Raw genomic sequence first — 24,376 nt, 5'->3', positions numbered from 1 at the left:
ACCCGTATGCCTAGAACACTTCGAAATTGCAATAAATAAATATTGATGGTATATACGAGATGTGTTCAAAAAATAACGGGAATTTTAAAATTCCCAGTTATAAAAAAGTCCAATTATCAAATTTTTTTTTTTAATTTTTTGATGTTGATGTACATGCCTACGAAGTATGATAAAAAATCCTGCAATTTTTTGAACACACCTCGTAAACATACGTAAACTTCTGTGGATATGAAGAGGTGAAATGGTCGTGAATGCATTCCAATTTCAAAAACACGAGTATCGAAAAGTTTTGAAACTTATTTGAAAGTTCACGATATTTGTTCCGATCTTTCATTCGCAAGATGGAGTACATTATAAATATAGAAACATAATCTAAGATATTATATTTTTCCTTTTTCCTACTCATTCCCTTAATACTTTCGCTGTTTGTTTGTGAATACGAGTAATACTCTTGTTTAGGCACTTTTTGCACTTTTGCATTCACATTGTGTCTATTCGCCAAGCAATTAGCGAAAATGTGGAGTCTGCCGTCGATCGTTTTGATCGTTTTGATAGCTGTTCGATCTTGAAAAATAAATAAATCCTTAGGCGAAATCTGTAAGGCTTCAAATGGAAAACTCTTCCCCAAATTCGGTTTGCAAGCATTGTTCTCCTACACGTTTGTTATTCTTTGGCGCTGGAGAGTTGTGTGTAAAGAGTTAAAATAAACAAATATTTGATTTACAACCAAAACAATGCAACCTTTGTAGAGTTTCCGAACAATTTCTAATGCGTTTAGGGTCCCGTCGGTCGATCGCAACCGAATTACAATTGGCGAATGAAAAGGTGTTTTCCATTGTCGTCCTTCGTATTTATTGCTTTAGAGGTGATACTAAGATGTCTGTATACATGCATATGTGTTGAACAAATCGGAGATAAATAAAATATATTTATAGCAACAATCAATTCAAAATGTCTTGTCCTGATTAAAGTGTGGTGAATATTGATCTTATCAGAAGAGTACCGTCTACTGCAATACATTCTTTAGACTGTTCTCGTTTAAGTTATACTTTTACAGACATCGCTCCGTATCACAGAAATACAAATAAAAAAAAAAAAACAAATAAAAACTAAAAAGTACCATTTGGTTTCGAGCTTGTCACCTTCTTCGGCCACACTATTGGCTTTGTTCCGAAGTGCAATGTCAACGCATTTGTGGTAAATCTGCACTGACTGCCAGAAATTACTCAATAATTCAACGAGTGTACCGACGACGTCTAAAGTCGCTAATAGAATTTTCAGTTTGACTGCATGTCGCCAGCATATTTGCTTGCGATTCTCATATGTGTGAGTGTGTCATTGTTGCAGCTTTGGCTGCCATCGAAGCTGATTGGAGTGCCAAGAGCGCCTGAAGCATGGAAAGCAATTCTTGTTAAGCGCAAACAAAAAATGGAGCAAAAGCGAAAATAAACCCATGGAAATCGAATCATATTTGTAGTTAATAAAAAGTGATTTGCTGTAATGGCAAGAGTTATTTACCCTTCTTCTGCTTCTTCTTCTACGTCCTTCTAAGGACCTACATAAGTATTTGTCTGACTTTGGTTATGGTCGTATGTGTGTACGAGTATATATTGACCTTTCGTAATTCCCTTAACCCATAATTATGCGACTGTGTGGGTGAGTTTGAGCGCATGTGTGTGCTTGCCTTGGGACATTAGGACCCATACATGTACTAGTATGTGTGTGTATGATTGTATAAAATAGAATATTCTGTAGAAGTAAACTGCAACATATGTAACTCTTGGGGACCAAGATGAAAGCATGTGTGGGAGGAGAACGTATTCGTCGTTGTGGAAATGCTACGAGAAGCTTAAAAGTTTTCCAGATTTTATGTGCACTCACTCGAGTTTTGTTGATCACTTTTTACTTGATTTTCGCTGCGTTTGTTTTATTTCATTTTTTGTTTTTGTTTTTGTTCAGCTTTTGTTTTAGTACCAAAGGCGATTCTTCTAAGTACTTTTTATTTAGTAAGGTTTTAGTGCACGCTTCTCTTCTCTTTTTAGAAGCAGAAGCAACGGAATGAAAGTAGCGAAAGCGTTGGAACTTTTTGTTTTAGTTGTTAGATTGAATTTTAAATAAAAATGAAATTAACTTGGGTATTTGTAAATGGATTTTTCGCTACCTTTGTGGCTTGACTGGAGTGCCGTTGTGCCGCCGTGTGTGTTGAGTGTGGGCAGGTATACGCGTGTCGAAGGGGATATGCTGCCGATTTTTGTTTATTTAACAAAGTTTTTTTTTGCTTTTTTTTTAGTTTCTTCCACGAATTTGCGATGATTTGGCGAGTCGCTCTGATTGCCGTTCGATTGCTAGCGCTGAGTAAACATAGCGGAATAAAAGGTTTTTCTACTTGACGATTTGCTGCGGCCAACTCCGATTCAATTTGATTTGATTCATTGCCAGTAATAAGAATCTGCATAGAAAGTTGATTTTTTGTTCGCACCGATGTTCGATTTTTACCGAGTATGAAAGACTGCGCAGCATGCGGCACTGAAGGAAATTAAGTGTTTCTTCTCATTTCCTTTCAACGCCATATTTACAGACCAAATGAGAAAAGTTTACCGCAAAGAGAATGCGTTATTGATTTACAAGGGAAAATGCCAAAAGCGCAAGGGCTGATCAACGGATATATACGTAATGCACATCCATATATGAGGCTGTGGGAATATACGTTGCAACCAAATATTTATGTGGCAGGAAGATAAAAAATATTTCATTTATTTATGTATGAGCGAGGAATAAAATAGAAGTTAAGGGTCTATACCAGTGTAACATATGAAAATTTAGGCGATTTTCGTGATTTTTTTTTAAAGAAAGTACTCGATCGATTGTTTCGAAGTTTTTTGCACATAATTACACTACATTTCCAATTTTTTTTTACAAAAATATTGAAAAATAATGGAGTTATATACTATCTTCGGAAGTGCCAAAAAAAAGTTCCCCAACTGCTGACATAATTCCGGTTGAATGAGTTGCTGAAAATAGAAAATTTAAAAAGGATATTAAAGTTAAGTATATTTCCAATGACCTACAATTTTTGAAAAATATCAAAAATTTACAAAATGGCGTAGTTCGTTTCGTAATTTCGTTTTTTAGGTAAAAAATAGTATTTTTCTAAATGCCAAATTGACAATTTTCAACCAATTAAAAAGATCGTAGGTCATTGTATAGTAACCTTAGTCAAGAATACTCAGTTTAAATTTGAAGTCGATCGATCAATGTATCGTTGAGTTATGATGTCAGCAATTTTGAGAAAAGTCGTTTCCTACCATTCAAAAACCATTCAAAAACTATTCAAGATACGATCTCACCGCTTTCACGGTATATTTTTGAAAGTATTAACTATCGAATAAGCAAAAAATAAAAAAATCGATTTTTTGAAAATGTCACCTGGCGTAGCCCCTTAAAATACCATAATAGATTAAATATCCTTGTTTTGGGAAGTTTTATTATAAACTTTATATATTTCACAAAGCATTAATAACTGTACTTTTCGATATCTTCATCAATTACCATTTGAAGCCTCTCACAAGCATTTGTTAATAAAGAAACATGAGAATTTTGGATTAAAATAATATAATAATATGCGTGTCAATACAACACATGCAAATCCATATATACAAATATCTAACTGTATGCATATATGTATGTATGTACATAAGCTGCCACCATTTTAAATTCGCCTATTTGCTTTTCCAATAGAATTTCTGATTCGACGTCGGTGTAACAAAAATATTAGGTGGATTTAAGATGTGAGTACACGCACACGCAAACACTGAAAGCGATGAAACCTATGCTGCAATGGCATTGTTAAAAAATAATTGTGTGTATAATGTGCATGGATCAACGGATAAAGGTAATCTGCAGCAGGCTCGACCTTAATGCTTACATACATACATACACGTACATATGTATATGGCGCATAACATTGTACATACATACGCTCGATTGCGCGGGAAATTCTATTTATATTTATATTTATATGCGTGTATGCACGTATATGAACACTTTCATGCATAACCGTACGTTTAGAATTTTATAGGCATATCCCTTCATTTGAGCGAATGCCTCTGTTAATAAACACATTTGTAGACATAAATAGTGGTTGTATACCGTTTCTTGTGTGTTCGGTATGAGGTGAGGCGTAAATTTAGCGGTAAACGTGTGTTGATCTGCCATTGACACTAATCCAATGCTGTATCATGCGGATATAGTAGAAATCCCAGCCAGCTCTGATGAAACCCCGGTATTTAGCAATATTAATACGTATAATAGCCGAAATATTAACTGTATTAAGCATGAAAGTGACTGTAATAGTTACCCTGGAAGCTTTGGAACATACTTATATAATTTAATGATCGTGTGCTGCTCTATGTATAGATTACTTGCATGATTGCATGTGGAATAGTTTGGGCATCATTGGTATTCGGAATTAACGGCAGATCAGCGCTGTTTCCCTTATTCGATTTAATGTAGATTTGCGCTTCATATTAAGCTCGTGCTTGAATAACAGTAAGGTGCTTCAAACCTAAAAAAAGAAAATACTTTGAGGACAGTAGTTTAAAGTATAATAAAATTTTTTTCATTATATAATAATAATTTAATATTTTGTTTATCTCATCAATAATATTCTCATATCGGAACGCGCATATGTATAATGGATAGAGTTTACGAAAATTAGTTCAATTCAATTTCCAAGTTCTTCTGTAGTCAAATTCAATTACTTTCAATGTTCCACTAAAATGCTTTAAGCAATGTAGAAAATGAAATGAAAGTCTTTTTAGAATATAGGAGCGTTATCTCTGTAAAGCAAAGTCTTGATTTGCTAAATGTAACAATAAACATATTTCGTATTAATTTAAATGTTAAGCTTTTCATTTGAATTTTGTTGTAATTGTATTTCAAATAATTTGTAATCCTAAAACAAAAACAGCTATGCACTCCTATAAACATAATAATTAATATATAACTTTTAATTACTATATTACAATTTTTAACAAACAGACCAACAAAACTGGGCTTATATTACTCATTTCAGTGATACAAAATATCTTCAGGCACAAATCTGCATTACATACAAATATTGAAAGTAATGAAGTACACATTGTTGTGCACAATGAAACTAAGAGGAATCCAAATGCCTTTTTAACTTAATTAATTAGCACACAAATACATTATTCAAAACGGAGTAAGGCACACACACACACGCATACATATATAATGACAGTATCTACATTTACGGTTGAGTTTGGGTTGATTAAAAAATGTGTTTATATCTAGCTATATATACATACAAATATACATAAGTATAAATAGCGTTAGTATGTTGCTGTAAGTACAGATAAACATGATATTGAAATGTATCTACGAATTGCCATGGCATTGTAGACGACGCTACCCGTTCACTTTATTAAATATGTAAATGTACACACAAACAACAATATTTTAATGGTATATAAAAATAAGGAATAAGCTCTGCCAAAGCAAATACCTCTGTTGGTATTTTTTAAGATACTCAAGTAATATTGTATTAATATAGCAAAAACATAATAACAAATGTTCTTTATTTTATTTCAATTTGGAAGCTTTTAATTTGGACGGATGTTCCCACACAAAATTTCCAAGAGCATAAGCGACAATGAAAATGACAGAAGAGTAGTGTAGAGGTAAGAGAGCGTCTTCAAAGCCTTCCTTTTTGTTTTCTATTTGGTTAATAGGAACTTTTTCTTCTGAATTTGAAAGTTGGTTATAGATTACTGTGTTTTGATATATGCGAGTCCTATTTAAAGTTTATGTATATATACTGCATATCCCTTCAACGTCAATAATCCATTACTATGCAAAAAAGCAAATACAAATACATAAATCTGTATACGCAAGCATTATAGATGTTTTCATATCACTGCCTAACAACTTTCCTTATCATTTAGAAATCAACGGGGGTGGGGCGACGTTTAACTTCGACGGATTCAACGTCTAATATTGTTTATGTATTGCCAAAAAACATAAAAGCATTAATTTAGTCATTATCTACTTAAGACGTGTGGAGCGTATGCAAGATGCGAGCAAGATTTGTGCGGAGACTTGTTCTGAATATCTCATGTCGCAAGCAACTACAGTGCAAGAGCGAGCAGTGCGAACGAAACAAAGTATATTATTAAGATATAAACTGCACATACACATAAGGATGTGGGGTTTCACTTTGAATAAATAACATACGAAATTACAGTGAACTGAAGATACATACATACATATACACCATGCAATAGAGCCATCTTAAGTTTTGCCTTGTGTAGCGCAAGATAATGGTGAGCGGAATGTCGTTCATATAAATATAAAGATACATTTATACATGCAAATACTGTAGAGAAGCATTGCTGGCGCCAATACATATCAATTTATAGCCAACACACATACATACATATATAACTACGTACTTGTGCAGTAATTTATATCCAAGCAGCTATTTTCAACGGTTTTACACTTATAACTGTTCATTCGAGCGCATTGTACCGCCCATTACGATGTGTATACGACGCTCCCACGAGAGTGGCGTGATTCACAATATGGTTTGAGGTGAAATTATCTCACAGATATCATTGTAGAATCTTCATATTAAATACTCGTTAGAGTCAGTGAGCATTTCGCTGTGGATGTAAGGCAGTTTGTGCTCTTAAGGAATTACTTCAATGGGGAATACACATATGCATTTACAGCTATATTTATGTGACATACGGACATGTTTGCCGAGTAGTAGGCGTAACCTATCAAAACAACCCCAAACAGCAACAGACAAGTCTCAAATACGCTTATGAACATTTGACAGCTGTTGGAAGTCGACCAGTGATGTAGTTTGCCAAATAATATGGGATTACATGTGACATAACTAACGGAAATGTTATTAAAGTAGTGGTTAATATTGTCTTAACATGTCTGTTTTTATTATATAATATAAAATATATACTATATAAGTCTCTTCCTTGCTCTTACAACATTTTAGACAGATGTTTTATAAACTCTTCATCTCTGAGTCCACTATAGGTCTTTATTACAAGTGTGATATCAAAAGATCTTTTTCCAATATTTCGTTCTTTGATAGATCACCTAATAAAATCTTTATAAATCCTCGTTTATAAGCTTCACATCACTGTTGCCACTGCTACAATAGCAAAAATAGTACCGATGGGAAAGAGAAATGCCACCCCTATTTTGGTGTTGCTGCGGTGCTCTCTTTAGAGAGTTGCAATCATTTTCCAATATGGTAGCTAACGGATGGGTGTGTCTTAGCGGATTTGTGCTCTCTGCACGCACAAAACAACAATTTCGAGCTGTTCTGATTGGTTGCAATGGTTGGCTTTGCTTATCCGAATGCCAGAAATGCCATGCTCGAACTGGTTTTGAGTGGAGGATGGCAATATAAAGATGTCGTCCGGTATTAGAAGCTGTTTGACAGGTTTAACATATGAATGTAATGCCTGATTTTATGGTGGCGTGTATGTGTGGATGTTTGGCTGGCTGAGAGATGCCAGTGTTTGTATCGCCGTCAAAGAACAGATAAAACAGTTTCGAATTTCGAGTCAGAAGGGTTGGTTGGCTGAAAGATTTCACGCGTAGATTTTGTGGATTTAATTAAACACTCTTTCATTTTCCAAATATAATTGAAGCGCGCGTGTATGCAGTCGGTCAGTGTCAGTGGTCAATCAGTGAATAATTATCTACTGTATTAAGTGCGTGCGTTCGTGCTAATAAAGTTATAGTGTAAGAGATTACAAGATTACTAGATTAGACAAATACTAAATATTATAAATGAAAAATATTAAAAAAAAAGATTCTATGAATAACTTAGTACTGTATACTTGCTAACAAAGTAAACGTACCGAAACTGATTCAGTAAAATATATAGATTTCCTGTGTTCAAGTACAAATAAAAATCGCCAAAATTCTGTCCTCACTGTGGAATGCGCCCACCCAGTTGGTCGGTGGATTGGATTCAAAAGGCGCCAAGCATCCAAAATTTAAAATAACAGTGGTCAGTACACCGAGTCCATCACCGACGTCGCCTCCACCAACACCACCCCCATTGTCGCTCTCGTTGCCTTTGACATCGCATAACGCAACGATTGCCATTAGTAATTCCGCATTGCTTCATAACAACAACAGTGATATGGTTGAGACGACCACTCCTCCCAGTGGAGTTGCTATGAAACGTTATGCCGTCGGAATAGTTGGTACGGGGAGTCCGCTCAGTGAACACCAACATCATCAGCAACAACATCATCACCAGCAGCAGCAACAACAACACCAACACCATTTACAGCAACAATTGCAACAACAGCAGTCTAACTTACAACATATGAGTCAAAGTCGTCAAAGTTCGCGATCCCCACCGTCGAGTACGCCGAATGCCGCCTATTTGACTACCGCGATGCTTTTAAATTCGCAACAATGTGGCTATCTGGGACAACGATTACAATCGGTGTTGCAACAACAGCAACAAAATCAAATGCAGCAACATCAACACCACCAGCAGTCGCAATCACAAACTCCCTCCTCTGATGATGGATCGCAATCCGGCGCCACCATCATTGACGATGAGCGTCCACACCGACCTGCGGCAGGCACCGCAACTGCCGCGGCCGCAGCGGCTTCACTCTTTACCATTGACAGTATTTTAGGTGGTTCAAGATCCGCCGTAAATAGTAGTAATATTAATAACAGTAACAACAATAACAACACCAGTCATATGGTCATCGGTGGCACAAAGCGCTCCGATTCCCCCGCCTCACCCAGTTCTAATTCCAGTTCAGCGGCAACGAGCCCCATACGACCGCAACGGGTTCCTGCCATGTTGCAGCATCCCGGCTTGCATTTGGGCCATTTAGCCGCAGCTGCCGCCACCGGGTTCGCCGCCTCTCCATCCGATTTCTTAGGTGAGTAAACGTTAATATTTTTTATAAATATGACTCATAATAATCTACATTATGCTGAGCCTCTTGCGCAGTTCTGTAGCATAAAACATTTATAGGCTCACAGAAATCTTTTAATCCAGCCCAGAAGATGCCTTCATAAGAAATATAAATTTGTATTTGCGACTGTAAATATGCAGAATACCGCAGAAAAATCATTAAAACGCTAGACATATAAAAAGCTTTACGTCTGAGCGCTCGTCTATGCTCGGCTTTGTGTAATGCGGTGATCAATTTACCTCTATTCCTTGTCTGTTGGTCTATTTGAATATACCTTTTACCAAACAACTCTTAAGTAACGCGCTTACATGTACCCTCACACCCACCACCTCTCAGTGCTTTCATTCCACGCGCTGCAAATTAGAGGGCGGAAAGTGTGAGCTTATATTATATTATAGCATTTTCTCTGGTTTACGGTATTTTTACAGCAACACTTGTGCCGCATTAGCGTACCTATGCAACGTAATTTTAGAACTCTTCTCTCGCTTTGCATTCGAGCTGCGGCGAAAGGGATTTGAGGAATGAGTGAATGGCACGTAAAATGCAATGAACCGCAAAAGATGATTTCTACACTTTTGTATGGGTGAGCTGGAATGCTGCTGGCTGGAAGATTTATCTAGAATCACTAAAGTACAAATAGAAAAAAATATTGCATGGAATATTATTGGCTTTTATCAAAGTGAAGATTCTTTAAGATGCTTTTCATCGTGTCTTGAAGCTGGCGGCAGGTATTACCGTTATCCTGTCAAGGATTTATGCTTACTCATGCAAAAGAAGATGTTGGATTTTACTTTTCAAATATAAAGTATGCTTAAAATGGCTTACAATTTACAGCAACACTAAATTATTCAAATGTTAAAAGTATTTGAATTTTCCGTTCCGATTTACATAAACCAACAAAAAATATAGAAAAAAATAAAAATTTACGCTCAAATTAAACCGTAAAAAGTTGAGCCGAAAAAATTCGTATGTACACAAATATGAATGCACTTATGGCGCTGCTTTTTCGTCGCTTCTTTATGCTGCTACTTTTACTGAAAAATATCTCGTTACAACGAGTGCGAAGCATAAAAATCTCCGCTTTTGTATATTCAAAGTTTCTGCGTTCGAGCTCATTTTTGCTACGCATATTTTAATTTGACTACCAAAAACCCGTATTCATATACATGTAAATTTTACATTCTTTCGCCTTGACTCTTCCACAGTGGCGTACCCGAATTTCTATCCAAATTACATGCACGCCGCCGCGGTCGCTCATGTGGCTGCAGCGCAAATGCAGGCTCATGTCAGCGGTCATGGTGCCGCGGCGGCCGCCCTAGCAGCGCACACACATCCCCACCATGCGCATCACTTGCACCACCCGCATCACCCGCACCATCATGTGGCCCATCATTTGGGTCATGGACCACCGCCAAAACGAAAGCGCCGTCATCGCACAATTTTCACCGAAGAACAATTGGAGCAGCTTGAGGCGACTTTCGACAAGACACACTATCCCGATGTGGTGCTACGCGAGCAGTTAGCGCTGAAAGTGGATCTCAAGGAGGAGCGTGTGGAGGTGAGTTTACAACTTCAACTTTTATATTTGATCATATTACTAGAAATATAGATACATTAGTGGGACAATTTTTGCTTACGGAAATCTAAGGGGAATACACAAATTCAGAAATAGTTAATTTGAAATATTCGAAATCTCATTTCTTTATGTGGATTAATACATTAACAGTTAATGATTTAAAGTGTCATGGACATTTTTGGCTTTACGTCTTGCATGGATCAAGGGTATCTGATCGTTTGTAACGGAGTTGGTTACGAAACTAAATTTTCAAGAATCCCTGCCCTGTGCGTTAGTAAGCAAATCCTTGTGAAACCTTGTGTCTGAGTCAACTCATTTATATGCAGGGAAATCATTTCCGCCAAGGATTGCTGCTGATTTTTCCGCGCGAAACCAATTGAGTGCAGTCATTTGAGAAAATCACTTTGTTTATTTAGTTGTTCGCTTTAATTGAGAGGCTTCCGACCACGACAACAATTACAACAAAAACAATAATAAGAATAACAATGGCAAATAGCATACCACTAAGGAGTCGATAAATACCAAACGTTTACATATATATATATATGTATATGCATGGTAAATAACCAACTGTTCTCCGCAAGTGGGAGTAAACGGGCATACCCATGATAAAATCAAAATTATCATTTCACTTAATTTCAATGAAGTTGGGATTGTTGTTGTTGGATGTGGCGTAATTTACAGAGATCGCATTTTGATTTGCAATGTAAACAAAGTCGTTTGCCGGCTGTGGGACGGACATGGACGGAGTGCTGAGAATGCACAGCATTACCAAGGCACACACACTCAAGTGCACCCGTACGTCCTCCGCCCTCAGCCTCTTTCTAATGCATGCTAATACAGACGAAAAACAAGCTTCGTGGCACAGCAAAGTTGGCAGGCCAGCAGTCACACAGCGGATAAAGCTGAGTGAATTGCGTGTGTAAGATGCGTTAAAAGCAAAACCGATAGTAATACCAACAACAGCAACAACAACATCACCTTGGTACGAGCGTAACAAAAATTATACCCGCGGGATAGCTTAACGCGCTGGCAGAACAACTGTTTTGCAGGGTGCGTTCAACCACCCCTGAGTGCGATGTTTACTTTAAAAACCATAAAAATTTATGCAAACCTTAGGAGTTTTTGAGCGCTGAGCGTTGTTGTTGTTATAATGCTTATTGTTACTCATTGATAATTGTTGTTGCTGTTGTTATTTGAAGAAAATCCCACAAATGGATTTGGAATACAAATGAATGTGCAACATTTAGCGTTTAGCATTTAGCTGTGCTGTTGTTGTTGTGTTATTTGATAGATCCATTAATATAACGATTTGTCAACAAATTAGCAAACATGCGACGAGTTGACAATTCAATTTGTATTATATAACTTTCGAAACGCCGCAGCGTCTCCTTGTGTGCATACATATCGACGCGTTTGTTGTTTGTGCTTTAAATGGCAATTAAACACCATACGTTTTGACACCGTCGGGCCGAGTAAGTGAGAGATGTGGGGTACGCGGGCGGTATGATTCCAGCACAAGCTAAGCGCTGCATTTGTAGGGATTTGTGCGTTGATTGTAAGCTTCGTTACAAAGTAGTTGTTGTTAAGTAGTTGCATGATACAACAACCACACCCACACACACACACACATACATAGCAGCAAACAACGGTCGGTGAAAGGGGTTGTGTGTGCATTTGTTTGGCTTGCACATTCAACTATGCTTTGTGTGCCTCTAATATAAATAGTCCACCAACGCCAGACGCTGGTGAGGGAGTTTGGGTTTCCTTGAGCTTTGGTTGGCGTGTCAACACACATTTGTGGACATTTGTGCAGTAATTAGGATTATTACCTTGAGTTTGAATAAGTTGCAACAGCATTAGTTGCTTTGGATGTGTGTGTGTACGATGTCTTGGCTGTTTATCTAATAGTAATCAGCATATCTACTCATATCAAGACATACATATTGTTACAAAACACGTTTAGTATGGTATATGATATTTAAGGATATGCTTAAGTAGACGCCGTAAGGTATTTTATCACTTTCAATTTGTTTTGTAAATTTTGATAGTGTGTGAGTAGTGAGTGGGGGTGTGTTGAAGGCAACGGGTGTGACCCGGAAATCTGTCAAGTGCGAAAATAATGCCTCCGTTTAATGTTATTTGACCGCAGGCTAAGAGCTTTCGCATTAGCATTGACGGTGTGAGCTTTGTCACTTTCATTCCTTGCTTTAAGCTTCGAATAAGTGGTGGGCGGAGGGGAGAGGAGAATACACTAAAACCGTTCGTTGTTTGGCGGAGTGATGAGACCTACTGCTATAGATGAGATCAAAGTTATTTCTAATGGTGATTATGTAATGCTGTGAACAAACAGATTTATTTCTTGGTTTCTGTCTACTATTTTTTGCGGGCAATGGTAGTCTTTATAAACTACTATAATGCATATAATTTAATTTAAATTATTTGAATTTAATATTATATCCATATACCTAATTGGTTCTCACACCTTTGTATGATGTCTTGTCAAGCTTTTTTTCCTAAATATAAGGTTGAAAGATTTTTATTCGTCATTATCTACGGTGTTAGCCTCTATTAGCAAAAAGTGTTTCTCGAAATTTTTGTATAATTTCGTTGTGTGATATGCTACTTATGGAATAATAGAAATACAACAACAACAACAAAAATCTAGACAATACTTCATACAATATACAAATGTATGTAGGAAGGAAGCCATAAAGCTGAATGACTTGGTATTTTCTCACAGTCAATCTTCAAGTGTTAGCTACTGTTTGACTCTCTGCGTGCTGTCGAAAGGCTGCACAATACCACTAATCTCACAACTGTATTGTTTGCTTTGATCTTCGCGTTTGTGCACTCGCTCATATGCACGTATGTATGTCTGTATGTATGCAAGTATGCATACACTTATGGTTGATCGTGAAGAAACCTTATTTAAATGAAAATAAACCATTTAACTGCTGCAAATTGCTATACGAGTATACATATAAATATATATGTATGTCTACATTAATTTACCTTTTTTTACATTTTTTGTTGTTTTCTGCTGCTTTTAATTATTTTCGTTGTTTTTGGATATTATCTCAAATTCAACTAATATTTGATCAGTACGAGCCCACACAGTAGCACCAATATTTACAATATTTTTCACCTCCAACAATACTCACATATTTGTATGTATGTATGTATGTATGTCGGCATTGAGTATTTAGGCGTAGTCAAATATTTTCATTTGTCAATGCGATTGGCATTCCGTTCGTCGAGGCTCGTTGGCTGAGAACAAATTACGCTCGCATTCACTTTTTCACTCTTTTCTAAAGACAAATATTTGCAAAGCGCTTCAATTTTGTACAAACGCGCATGCAGCAGTTATAACAACAATTCGACTCTTTCGTTATTGTCTTTTTTTGGTGGTTTCAAGTCGAAAGCCAAATCACGTCAAACACTTGAACGACAGGATTAGTTGAATTTGAATTCTTATGCTTGATTGCCGACCGATGACTATTCAATTTCACTTGTGCTCTGGCGTTTTCTGTGTGGTCACACAAAAAATTCTTGAACTCTTGCTAATAAATTTCAATTACCAATCGAATTATCGCTGATGAAATTTTAAATTACAACCTAAAATTACAACTGACAAATAATTTAAGAAATCACAATCGAATATTCGAAATCGAAAAAATATTTAATTAATCACATTCCATAAATGGATCTAAAAAATAACTGAAAATACATTTGCCTTACAAATTGACTATTAATCTCTTGATTATATCGGAATGCCAACGCTAATAAGTACACTTACCCAGCTGTATATACTATATGTATGTATATATATGTAAATGAGTATTCTCCAAAAGCTGCAGCCATACGTGTAATTAACATATTAAAGTGTATGATGTGTTGTGAAGGTGTTCACACAGACCTGCAGCGATCTAATAAAGCAAAACCAAGCTTACAAATGAACACATCTTCCATCCATACATATGTATGTATGTATATGTATGTACATATGCATCCGCACATTACAGTAGCTCGCACTTTAGGCCTTTCGAGACACTCAAAGTAATTGCTTATACAAGTACTCCAAATCATTTATAAACACCCATACATACACACATACAATCATATGTGCCCGAGTATTGGATGAAGCCGTTGCTACTGTTTAGCATAATTTTACTTAAACAAAAGTGTTGCCACTTGAGCCGAACAGCAAAGAAAGAAAGAGCCGTTTCGACTGTCCTTCCAGCGTGCGGCAGAGCAGTGCGCTGGCCAACAACGCTTGAACAGGAGTTGCGAGAGCGACACTTATGCGTACGCTGGTCACACATGTCGCGACTAGTGTGTGTAAAAAAGATTTGTAAGACCGTATGGACTGATTGGTATGTATTTACATACAGACAGACAGACAGACAGACAGTAGTGACTCAATGCGCCTTGGAAATGACATAAGTGGCAATAATTATTGAAAATCTGCCGTTTAAGTGTGCATTGGCATAATAGGTTTGAAGACAGTCACACGCACACAAGTACATGTTACACATACATACATATTACTTATACATACATATGCATGTATATGTCTACCGCTTACGTTTGTCATTTAGCCACTCAATTTGCCTGCCGTTGACAGCGAAAATGCCAAGTTAATGCCGAGTCACTGTGAAGCCGTTGTTGTTGCTATGTTGGTGATGAGGAAATATGCAAATTGATTTGGAGATTTTTCTCGAGATTGTTGAATATTTGCATATTTGTAGTTGTGCTTTTGTATGGAATTTTAAGTTTTCTTCCATTTACTTGTTTTGATTTCACAAATCATTATTATTTTTATTTAAACCTCAAGTATTTTAAAAAGTATAAATCCCAGAGTGCTGAGAGAGCAACAAAACTGCGCGCATAATTATCAGTTATATAGACATACTATGTATGTGTATGTAAGTAAGAATGTATAGAGAAGCAAGCATATGATTAAACAATGCTTTTTGGATGCTACTCGAGAGAGATGAGAGATCATGAGCGATAAATTGAAAATACTAAAATTTTAAATTTAAAATGTTTTTTTAGTTATAAAAAATCAGCTTTATTAAGTGGCAAGTGTTGTATTTTGCTATTTTCCTCTAGCATATGGTACACTGCCATAGAATCGGCTTATGGATTCCGGTGAATTGTTGCCACGTTTTTCGACTTAACGCTTTATTTTATTTCATAATATTTTTCCCCCGCGCACAAAATAAAATAAAATGAAAATTTCACTTAAGTGTAAATTTATGCACTCTTTCCCTCTCGCTCTCTCCCACCCGCCGGGAAGCTGGCGGCACAAATAGCTAATACAATAACAACATTAACGCACTTTGTCAATGTTTTGCTAAGGATTGCATATGCCGGCGGATCGAATTTGAAAGTATATAAATGGCAAAGCTTGGCTCCTTGTGGCCTGCTATAGTTGCAACACTTGAGGGCATAATTTAAAGTTACTCCATAAAAATGTTTATGCGCTGCAAGCAAAACAAACCGAAACCTTAAATAACAGCAAATCCCTGAGGAGACAGGTTAAAAGCACGAACACACACACTCACACACACACTCACACACTTGCTTAATGCTTTGCACACAACGACTTACGTACCTTCATAGTGTATCCTGACAAGCTTACAGCCCAACAGCGGTGTGTATATGTACATAATAGTATGGATGAGGGTGTTTGTATTTTTGAAATAGCGTGTTCTCAATAAGCAGAAATTATGAAAATAATAATTTTAGCTGCAAGTGGCATTTATTGTAAAACCGCAATGTGTGGCTCAAGTGCTTTAATAAAACGTAAACACTTTCATGGCATTGTGCGCCCAAACTTTGCGGGTGAGGGTGTGAACATCATATCAGCCACTTTGGTGGTGGTTTGTGCATGAAATATGCATGCTACATTGAATGCGAGTGTGTGAGTGTGTTGGTGTGAGAGTGTGTGAAATGCAAGGTTGCGGACACATTGCCGCCGGCCACTTGTTACGTTATTTAAAATCAACGAAAATCTGCTGATTCCAACTCATTGCCATTTAATTTCATTTAATTCATACAAAAATAAACAATATTTTAATTTACGCCATAAAAGTAATGAAACACCAAAACGGGTGGGTTTTTCCTACAGTTTGCAAATATGCATGCAATTTGTGGTTGTAATAAATTCAATTTATTGCATGTAAATATTACATAAATACATTTATAAAATATGACCTGTGTTCAAAAAATAACGGGAATTTTCGTTTTTTGAAAAAAAAATTTCACTTTCTATTGGAAATTTTAAAATTCCCGTTATTTTTTGAGCATACCTCGTATACTGATAAATGCCGTATAAAAGTTTTAAACAAACACAGACTTGGTGGTCCAAATACCACAGCTTAAGTGATATTTTATTTTTATTTGTTTGTATATACAAATACACCTTCGCAAAAGAGCGCAAACTTCAAAAGGCACCTAACCTAAATGCGGCCAGATAGAGCCAGCAATTGCTGCTAATTGTTGTCCTTTTGTCGGTCTACTTAAGCCTTACTTAGATGGCTTGAAAAAACAGCGGCAAAAAAGGAAAAACTATAACAATAAACAAGTGGCATTCCGACATACATACATACATAGCTATTTGTATTTAGTAACAATAAAGCAATAAAAAAAAAACAAAATGTTCCAAAAATGTGCTCATAAGACACATTCGACAACAAAATATGTGTTAAGAACGTTGCAAAGATGATTGTGCACTTTTGTGCTCGGGAATACTCGTACGTATCCACATTTTGAGGCATTGCGTGGTGAAAATGTTGTGGATAATGCTTCAATAATAGAGCGGCGCGTTTAGTCCTTTCAAAACACAAATAAACACACACTTCTTCAGACGATGACGTGAATTTAAGATTTGGGGATCCCATTTTTTCCGTTTTCTATTGCTTCTTTTCTTATATATATTTTCGATATTTTTTTTTCTTTTTCCTGAAGTTTTAGAAATAGAAAAGCGGCTTGACTGATTTTCAGCAAATATGTATATATTTTAAAATTCCATTCAATCCCCATTGATTGGCATGTAATTGATGCAAATTTATTCACACTACCCAATTCTGTTGTGGAAACATGAATCTTTTACTTTTAATCACATCAATTTTGCAGTCAAGTTTTCGAGCGTTTTCAATCAGCTGAAGCCATTTGAGACTTGTGCCTTGTACGAGAGTAGTACAGTTGAATCTTTTCAACTTTTTTTTATATTTTTTTTTACTTTAGCTTCTAATTAGACTAGGTGCGTATTTCCTGTGTGCTGTGTGTGCGAGAGGCAGCAATGGAAAATTGCTTTCAGTGAGAGCTATGTACTTGTTTGCGTCTGAGTAGTTGGTGACATGATGACAGCTGCTGAGATTAGCCAAGCGCAAAGTTGTGACAACCAGCCTCATGCAGCCAAAGTGGCTGAGTGCATTGCAGCCAACACGATCAAAGTAAGGCATACAACCAACATAACCACAGCAACCTCTACAACCTATCAGCCTCACTTGTTTGCCTAAAATGCCGAAATATAGTCAAAACATTGGCAGTAATTTTTGCCTCGGCGTTGTTGTTGTTGTTGCCGGTTAGCTGGCTTTTTGCGTTGCACTCGTTAGATTGAAGGCAGTCATGTGTGCAACTCGTATGCTTTGGTTGCAACAGCACTCACACACACACACACACAGTGAGCAATCGGTGCAGCAACTTTAATCCATGGCGCCACTTTAGTTTCTAACGGGCGGGCATTTGGGGGGAGGGGTATGTGCTGATGTTGCTGAAATTGCCACAACGCCATGTGGGAGCCGTGTAACTAAGTTTGTTTTTCGGCCCAAAATCTCTAGGCCGAAAATCGACGAGGTGTTGAGAGGCAGTTTCACTGAATTTTTATTAAAACAACGTTTCTGTGAAATCGGCAAAAGTGCAACACGGTGTTGCCAGTGTTGGTGTATTCATGGTTAAGTGTGCATATTGGCTGGTGTCGGTGAGCGTGTATGGTGATTATGTTTGTCTGTTTGCTCGTGACCTGAGCACATATCTATGTATATACTCATATGTAGATAGCTTTATATATACGTGTATCGCTATCGAAATCCATTGGCTTGATTTTTGGTGTTGTTGTTGCTGTTGTTATTGTGCGACGGCGCAGGCTGCTTGCTTACTTTTTGCTGTGGCGTGTAGTTAATTAAAAATCAACCGCTGCTGGGTGTGTTTGTTTAATGGATTTCATGCACGTTGCCATTGCCGCTGCCGCTGCCACAGCTACAGCCAACGCCGACCCGCTTGGCCGCGCATCACCGCCTGCGAAAGCATACAAAACTTAGCGGCGCAGAGTATCAGCGATTTATACGCTTTAGAGTTGTAAAATCCGCCTATATATACACACACATGCACACTCATATGCATATGAAAAATTGAGACAAACACACGCACACACACACACAGAGCAACATACACACATACTCGTATCAGCGCATTGCTTGCGGCCATTTTGCTCACCATCACTTGCGGTGCGTATTTTGTTCTTAGGGAATTGAGCGCTCAAATTGAACCGTGCCGCAGCCACAGCTTTGAGTTGGCCGTGTGTTGATTTTGCAGTTTTCGCTGTTAAGTGAATTGTTTAAAAATTCAAATAACGCCGTTGAAACGCGAGGAAACCGAGGGAAAAACGGCACAGCTTAGACCAAGGCGGCTGTAAAGCGATTCTCGGAGTTAGCTGAGATTTTTCATGCCTGATAAAAATCCCGTCGAGGTATTGAGCTTTATGCAAATTCAACTACCGTGAGGAGATACATAAAAGACGGCTGATGTTTCGGCTGGAAATATCAATTTATCTTTGCTAAAATTCTCATGGTTTCTTAAGTAAATAATCTCAAATATCAGCTCTCAGTGCATTACATTGATTCTTCGCCTATTTCTATATAATTTGTCCTGCTAAAAGCTCTGGAATATGGAAATAATGTATATATGTACATATGTAGGTTCGCATGAAATAGAGTAAATTTTTAATGCACTATTCAGCACCCGCAGCGCCCGTGGCGGCCATAAAGCGCTTAAAATTTCTGTTTATTTAATTTGAAAAATGGAGTTTGGATATTTTGCACCACTAAGCCAACATTTTCATAACAATGGCCGCTTACCGCTGTTTCAAAACACAAGTACAACAACACTAGTCGCAACAAACCTTACACCAGCCACTGCGTAAAAATGTATATATGTAAAGAATTAAACACATAGGAATCAAGCGTTTTAGTTGTAGATACATATGTAAGTGCTTGTGTTATGTTTGTTTTACACGTGTTCACCTATGTATATACATATATATCTATATCTACATATATGTACATATCTACATCTATTCTACATCTACATCTATTTGCTGACCAGCAGCTTGCGGTTATTAAAATTTTGTTTTAGTCACGGATTTTTTAATACAGTCGCCAATAGTACAAAACCGCCATAACAATTACATATAGTATATGAACATATGTAGAGTAGAAAGTGTGGGCGCATATGGCAAATGGCGAAAAAACTGTGAAAATTCTGTTGATTGGAAAAATTATGAGATTAGTAAGCGGCAGCAAACTGACCTTGCCACGCTGATCCTTTTAATATGCAATTATTATGTATATTTTTTATATATTTCTATATGCATATATGCATGTATATTCATCAAATATTTATATATGTATATTTCTTATTCGTTTTATTGCTAGATTTTTAGTTTAGCGCTGTTTAATTTGAAAAATCAACTGACTTTCGGTATTTAAATATTACCGATTTTAATTAGCCGCAAATTTTATAATTAATGTTTGCTTGGACATACATACATATATTTTTTGTGTGTTTATTTTATTTGTTTAACTTTGCACTATTTTATGGGAAATTAATGCGCCCAAAGTACTTAATAATGTAATGCATATAATTAATTTTTTTTTGCTGTTCATCGAAAAATATTTACATAGTTAAGAGGCGAAATCCGCGAAAAATTAGTAAATGCAACATTGCAGTATACAGCCGTTATTGGCAAACCAGTACGCGGGTGCGTGATTGGTGGTTGTATTAGGCAATTTATGACTTAATATAGTAGTACTGACAACTTGAATGTAATATATTGTAATAGTATTGTGGAAAATTACAAAAAAAATATATTTTTTATTCTTTTTCTATTTATTTAATATAATTCTTGTTGTTGCTTAAATATTTTCAATATATATATACTGATTTGTAGCAGTTCTCTAAGGCTTGGTTGTATATACTCAAAGTCATTTAGTATAACTTTAAAGTGGCAATTCACCATCCTATCTTTTCTAAACACAAAAATGGCCGGAGAGTCCAACATAAGGAGAAGCTTCGAAAACCATTTCTGTTAAATGTAGTCTAAATTTCATAGCAACAAGCATGATTTCAGTTTGCGCTTGACTTCATTTAATATATAATATGTATTTGACAAATACTTAAACGATTCAATTTAAAATTATATAATATTATATGCATGCCTCAAATTCGCAATATATAATCACTCAATTTGACAAATGCGAATTGACAGCTGGGATTAAGACTGTTGAGTCGTCACTTTAAATGTGCCTCAGATTCGCTTGCAACCACACTGTAACTGGCATACATTGTTACAGACAACAAAATTGCAATATAACCACCACGATAGCTTTCATTAAATATACATAGAAACATACATATATACAAACATACTTAAATGAATTCAACCGCTTTGATATCATCAAAGGTTGCCAAGGTGTTGGCAGCATACAGATATCATACATATGTATGTGTGCATGTTTGCACAAGTATTCGCCATTGAACGCCTGGGCGGTTTTAAATTTACAATGGATAAGTAAAAAAGAAAGTACAAGATTTTACGCTAAATGTCAAGTTTAATTAGTGATTAGAGCACTTTAAAAGCTTTGTTGTGCGTTTTATATTTGTTTTTGCTTTTGTAAAAAAAAAAATCTTTTTGTGAGCAATAATAAATAGCGATTGCATATTTTAAATTCCGCATGAAGAGAGCGTACTCTATAGCAGTGGCTCAGTTGATTTTTGAGTGTGTTCTTTTCCGTAAAATCACTCAACTGCATTTTGATTTGGCAATTCCAATAAATAAAATGAAATATACTTTGAACTGTGAGCAGCGGCACAAAAAATGCAGCTATGCAGATAGCAACAATAAACAAAGTGATAACAACAATAAACTATCAACAAGTAACGTGAAAATAATAACAGCCGCGCTCTTCTATTTTTATTTTTCAATTAAAAGTTAGAAAAATAGCTGCGAGCATTTTGTTGATTTTAAATTATTTTCTTTATTGTTTCGCGCAAAGCATTAGGGTTTGTGCTCGCCGGTAGCAGAGAGAGATAACAACGAATCAGGTTGTAAAGTGAGGACCAAACTCAGCATGGCTCAATTCACCAAACCATAGCCTGCACAACAACAAAGCAAATGCCAAATAGATAACGTTACTTTGGTGCAAGTGTTAGTAAATGTGTGTGTGTGTAAATAGAAATGGTCAATGCGCCTGCAACCACCCACCAACGATTAAGCACAAAGTGAAGCTCCACCCACGTTAGCTGTAAACATGAGTTGGCTTAAGTTCTCTCGCAGCTAGCGCCAATCATCACTGACATCGCCTCACACTACTATGTATCTCTGGCTGTATTTGCACTGTGTGCGAACATTTCACCCTTAAGTCATTTACACAACCCTGCCTTATTTAAACAAATACAAAATACAAATAATAATAATAAGAAAATTATTTATTTTTGAATGGCAAACAAGGAGAAAAGTTAATCCAAATTTCAATGCTCAGAAATAAATTGAATGAGCAAACTTGCTCCACCTGAAAAGGCCCAGTTAAATGAGGGAAATCGGGCGGAAACTCCCTCTATATGGAGTGTGGAGCGGAGGAAATTTCCATTTGCCATCCATTTTCTTGAGCTGCTTCTTTACTGTTTGGTTGTTTGCCTTTTTCTGTGCTTGTTTTTCTTGTCTTGCCTTCCCCGGTTGGCCTCTTGTAGCGTTTTTGTGTCTTAATTAAAAGACCAATTTGCAACTTCCGCCTGAACGCTTCCAGAAAACTTTCTCCAACGCGAGTGGGCGGGGAGTGCGCGTATTATGAAAAGCGCCACGTTGCGCATAGCAACTCACACCCAGGAAGCTGCTGAAAAGCAGCGTAAACGTAAGAACACTAGCACAGCAGTAAAGTACATGAAAGGGAGTGAGGCTGGCTCTGGCAAAAGCCAATGTAAAATTAATTACAATTATAATAAACCGCCTAATTAGGCGGGAAGCAAATGAAAGTACGCGAGAAGAAGCTCTAAAGAAAGAAAACTGTAATTTAAATATTACAAAAGTATTTCGCGAACGCAGAGCAGCGACGTTCGACGTCGGCTGATGGGAAATGCTAGCAGCAAAAGGTCAAGCTTAGCTGAGCGTAAGCAGGAAATCTGAAGGCGCACACTTTACCAACGCTTCACTCCGCGGAAATCTACAAATATGTAAATGAAAAAAAGCTAATGTACATATGTTTGTGTGAAAAAGTTGTGCGGTTGTGCGTCAAGGATTCAAAGATAAGGCGACGTGGATGGAAGCCAAAACAGTGTTAGCGATTCAGTAGAAAATGGAAATAAATACAATAAACCGAGCAAAGCAAAACCAAATCTGTGTTGCTCTTAAGAAAAATAAGGTTCTTTGTTCAATGCACTTTTCTGGCATGACTGGAACGCGGGTGTTACGCGGCTTTTATGCATAACCGCGGGGACCACGTGAATTTTATTCTATTTCTTTTGATTTGTTCTTCTTGCTTCCTTCCTACTCAAACATGCGACATTTTCTTATTGAAATTTAATTTGAAAAACGGATGAAAGTGTTTTTGAAGCCATAGCGATTTTTCTGAAGTTTCCTTATACGGCGATAAACAAATAAAGGTGGGATACATTTAGAAGAAAAGGGAAGAAAAGAGCACATATTTAGTACTCGAATGAAATATTTTCCTTTTAATGTACATAATATTTTCGACTTTTACATCTGAATACTTTTCAGTTTAAATACTCCATGCGATGAGTCCAGATGGATGTCTCTTATAATTTCGTTAAATCGGCGGAATTTGTTGTCTTCTATTTTATGAAATTTCATATGCTGCGCGTTGCGTTGCCATGCGAATATTGTTTTCGCATTTGTGCTCTTTCATGAGCTGAAAGACATTTCTTTCATTGGGGCAGCCATGCAAGTGCAACGGTTGCTTTGGGTGTTGAGGTTTTCGTAAGCAAATTAAAATATTAAAAAATAAATATTTGCTCCCAATGAAGATTGTAATCGAATATTACATTTAGGAATCCAGAAAAATAATGCTTAAATATAGAATTCATTTTATTAAGTTTCCGTTTTCATTTCGTCTTTTCAGGTTTGGTTTAAAAACCGTCGCGCTAAGTGGCGTAAACAGAAGCGTGAGGAGCAGGAGCGTCTGCGTAAGCTGCAAGAGGAGCAGTGCGGCGGTGCCGGCAACGCGCCGTCAGGCGCCTCAGGCGCTGCGGGAATGGCCGCGGTGAACGCCAACGGCGCTGTAATGGCCGCTGTGGCGAATCTGAAATGCGCCGCCGAGGATTACGCCAGTCAACTGAGTCATCACATTAAAACCGATCCGAATAGCTATAATAGCGACGCCGATGAGTCGTCCGACCTGGAGGTGGCATAAAACACTGTGCGCCACGCCACTTATTTGTACATATGTAGATTTTCACCTTAATTTAAATATAATTTAGTTGGTATGTTCTTAGACCA

The 24,376-nt window shown here is 36.9% G+C and overlaps 1 protein-coding gene across 1 annotated transcript; it reads left to right on the top strand.

Moving 5' to 3' along the window:
- Nucleotides 1–7,569: 7,569 nt before the first annotated feature.
- On the top strand, nucleotides 7,570–24,376 carry LOC105209703 (homeobox protein goosecoid). Its single transcript, XM_054227884.1, has 3 exons — nucleotides 7,570–8,966; nucleotides 10,208–10,560; nucleotides 24,000–24,376. The coding sequence occupies exons 1-3, from the start codon at nucleotides 8,201–8,203 to the stop codon at nucleotides 24,288–24,290; spliced, it is 1,410 nt and encodes a 469-aa protein (XP_054083859.1). The 5' UTR covers nucleotides 7,570–8,200; the 3' UTR covers nucleotides 24,291–24,376.

This window comes from Zeugodacus cucurbitae, chromosome 3, assembly GCF_028554725.1.
Source record: "Zeugodacus cucurbitae isolate PBARC_wt_2022May chromosome 3, idZeuCucr1.2, whole genome shotgun sequence".
NCBI classification, from domain to species: domain Eukaryota; kingdom Metazoa; phylum Arthropoda; class Insecta; order Diptera; family Tephritidae; genus Zeugodacus; species Zeugodacus cucurbitae.
The sequence above is the reverse complement of the archived record's forward strand: the minus strand, read 5'-3'. Positions and strand labels throughout refer to the sequence as shown.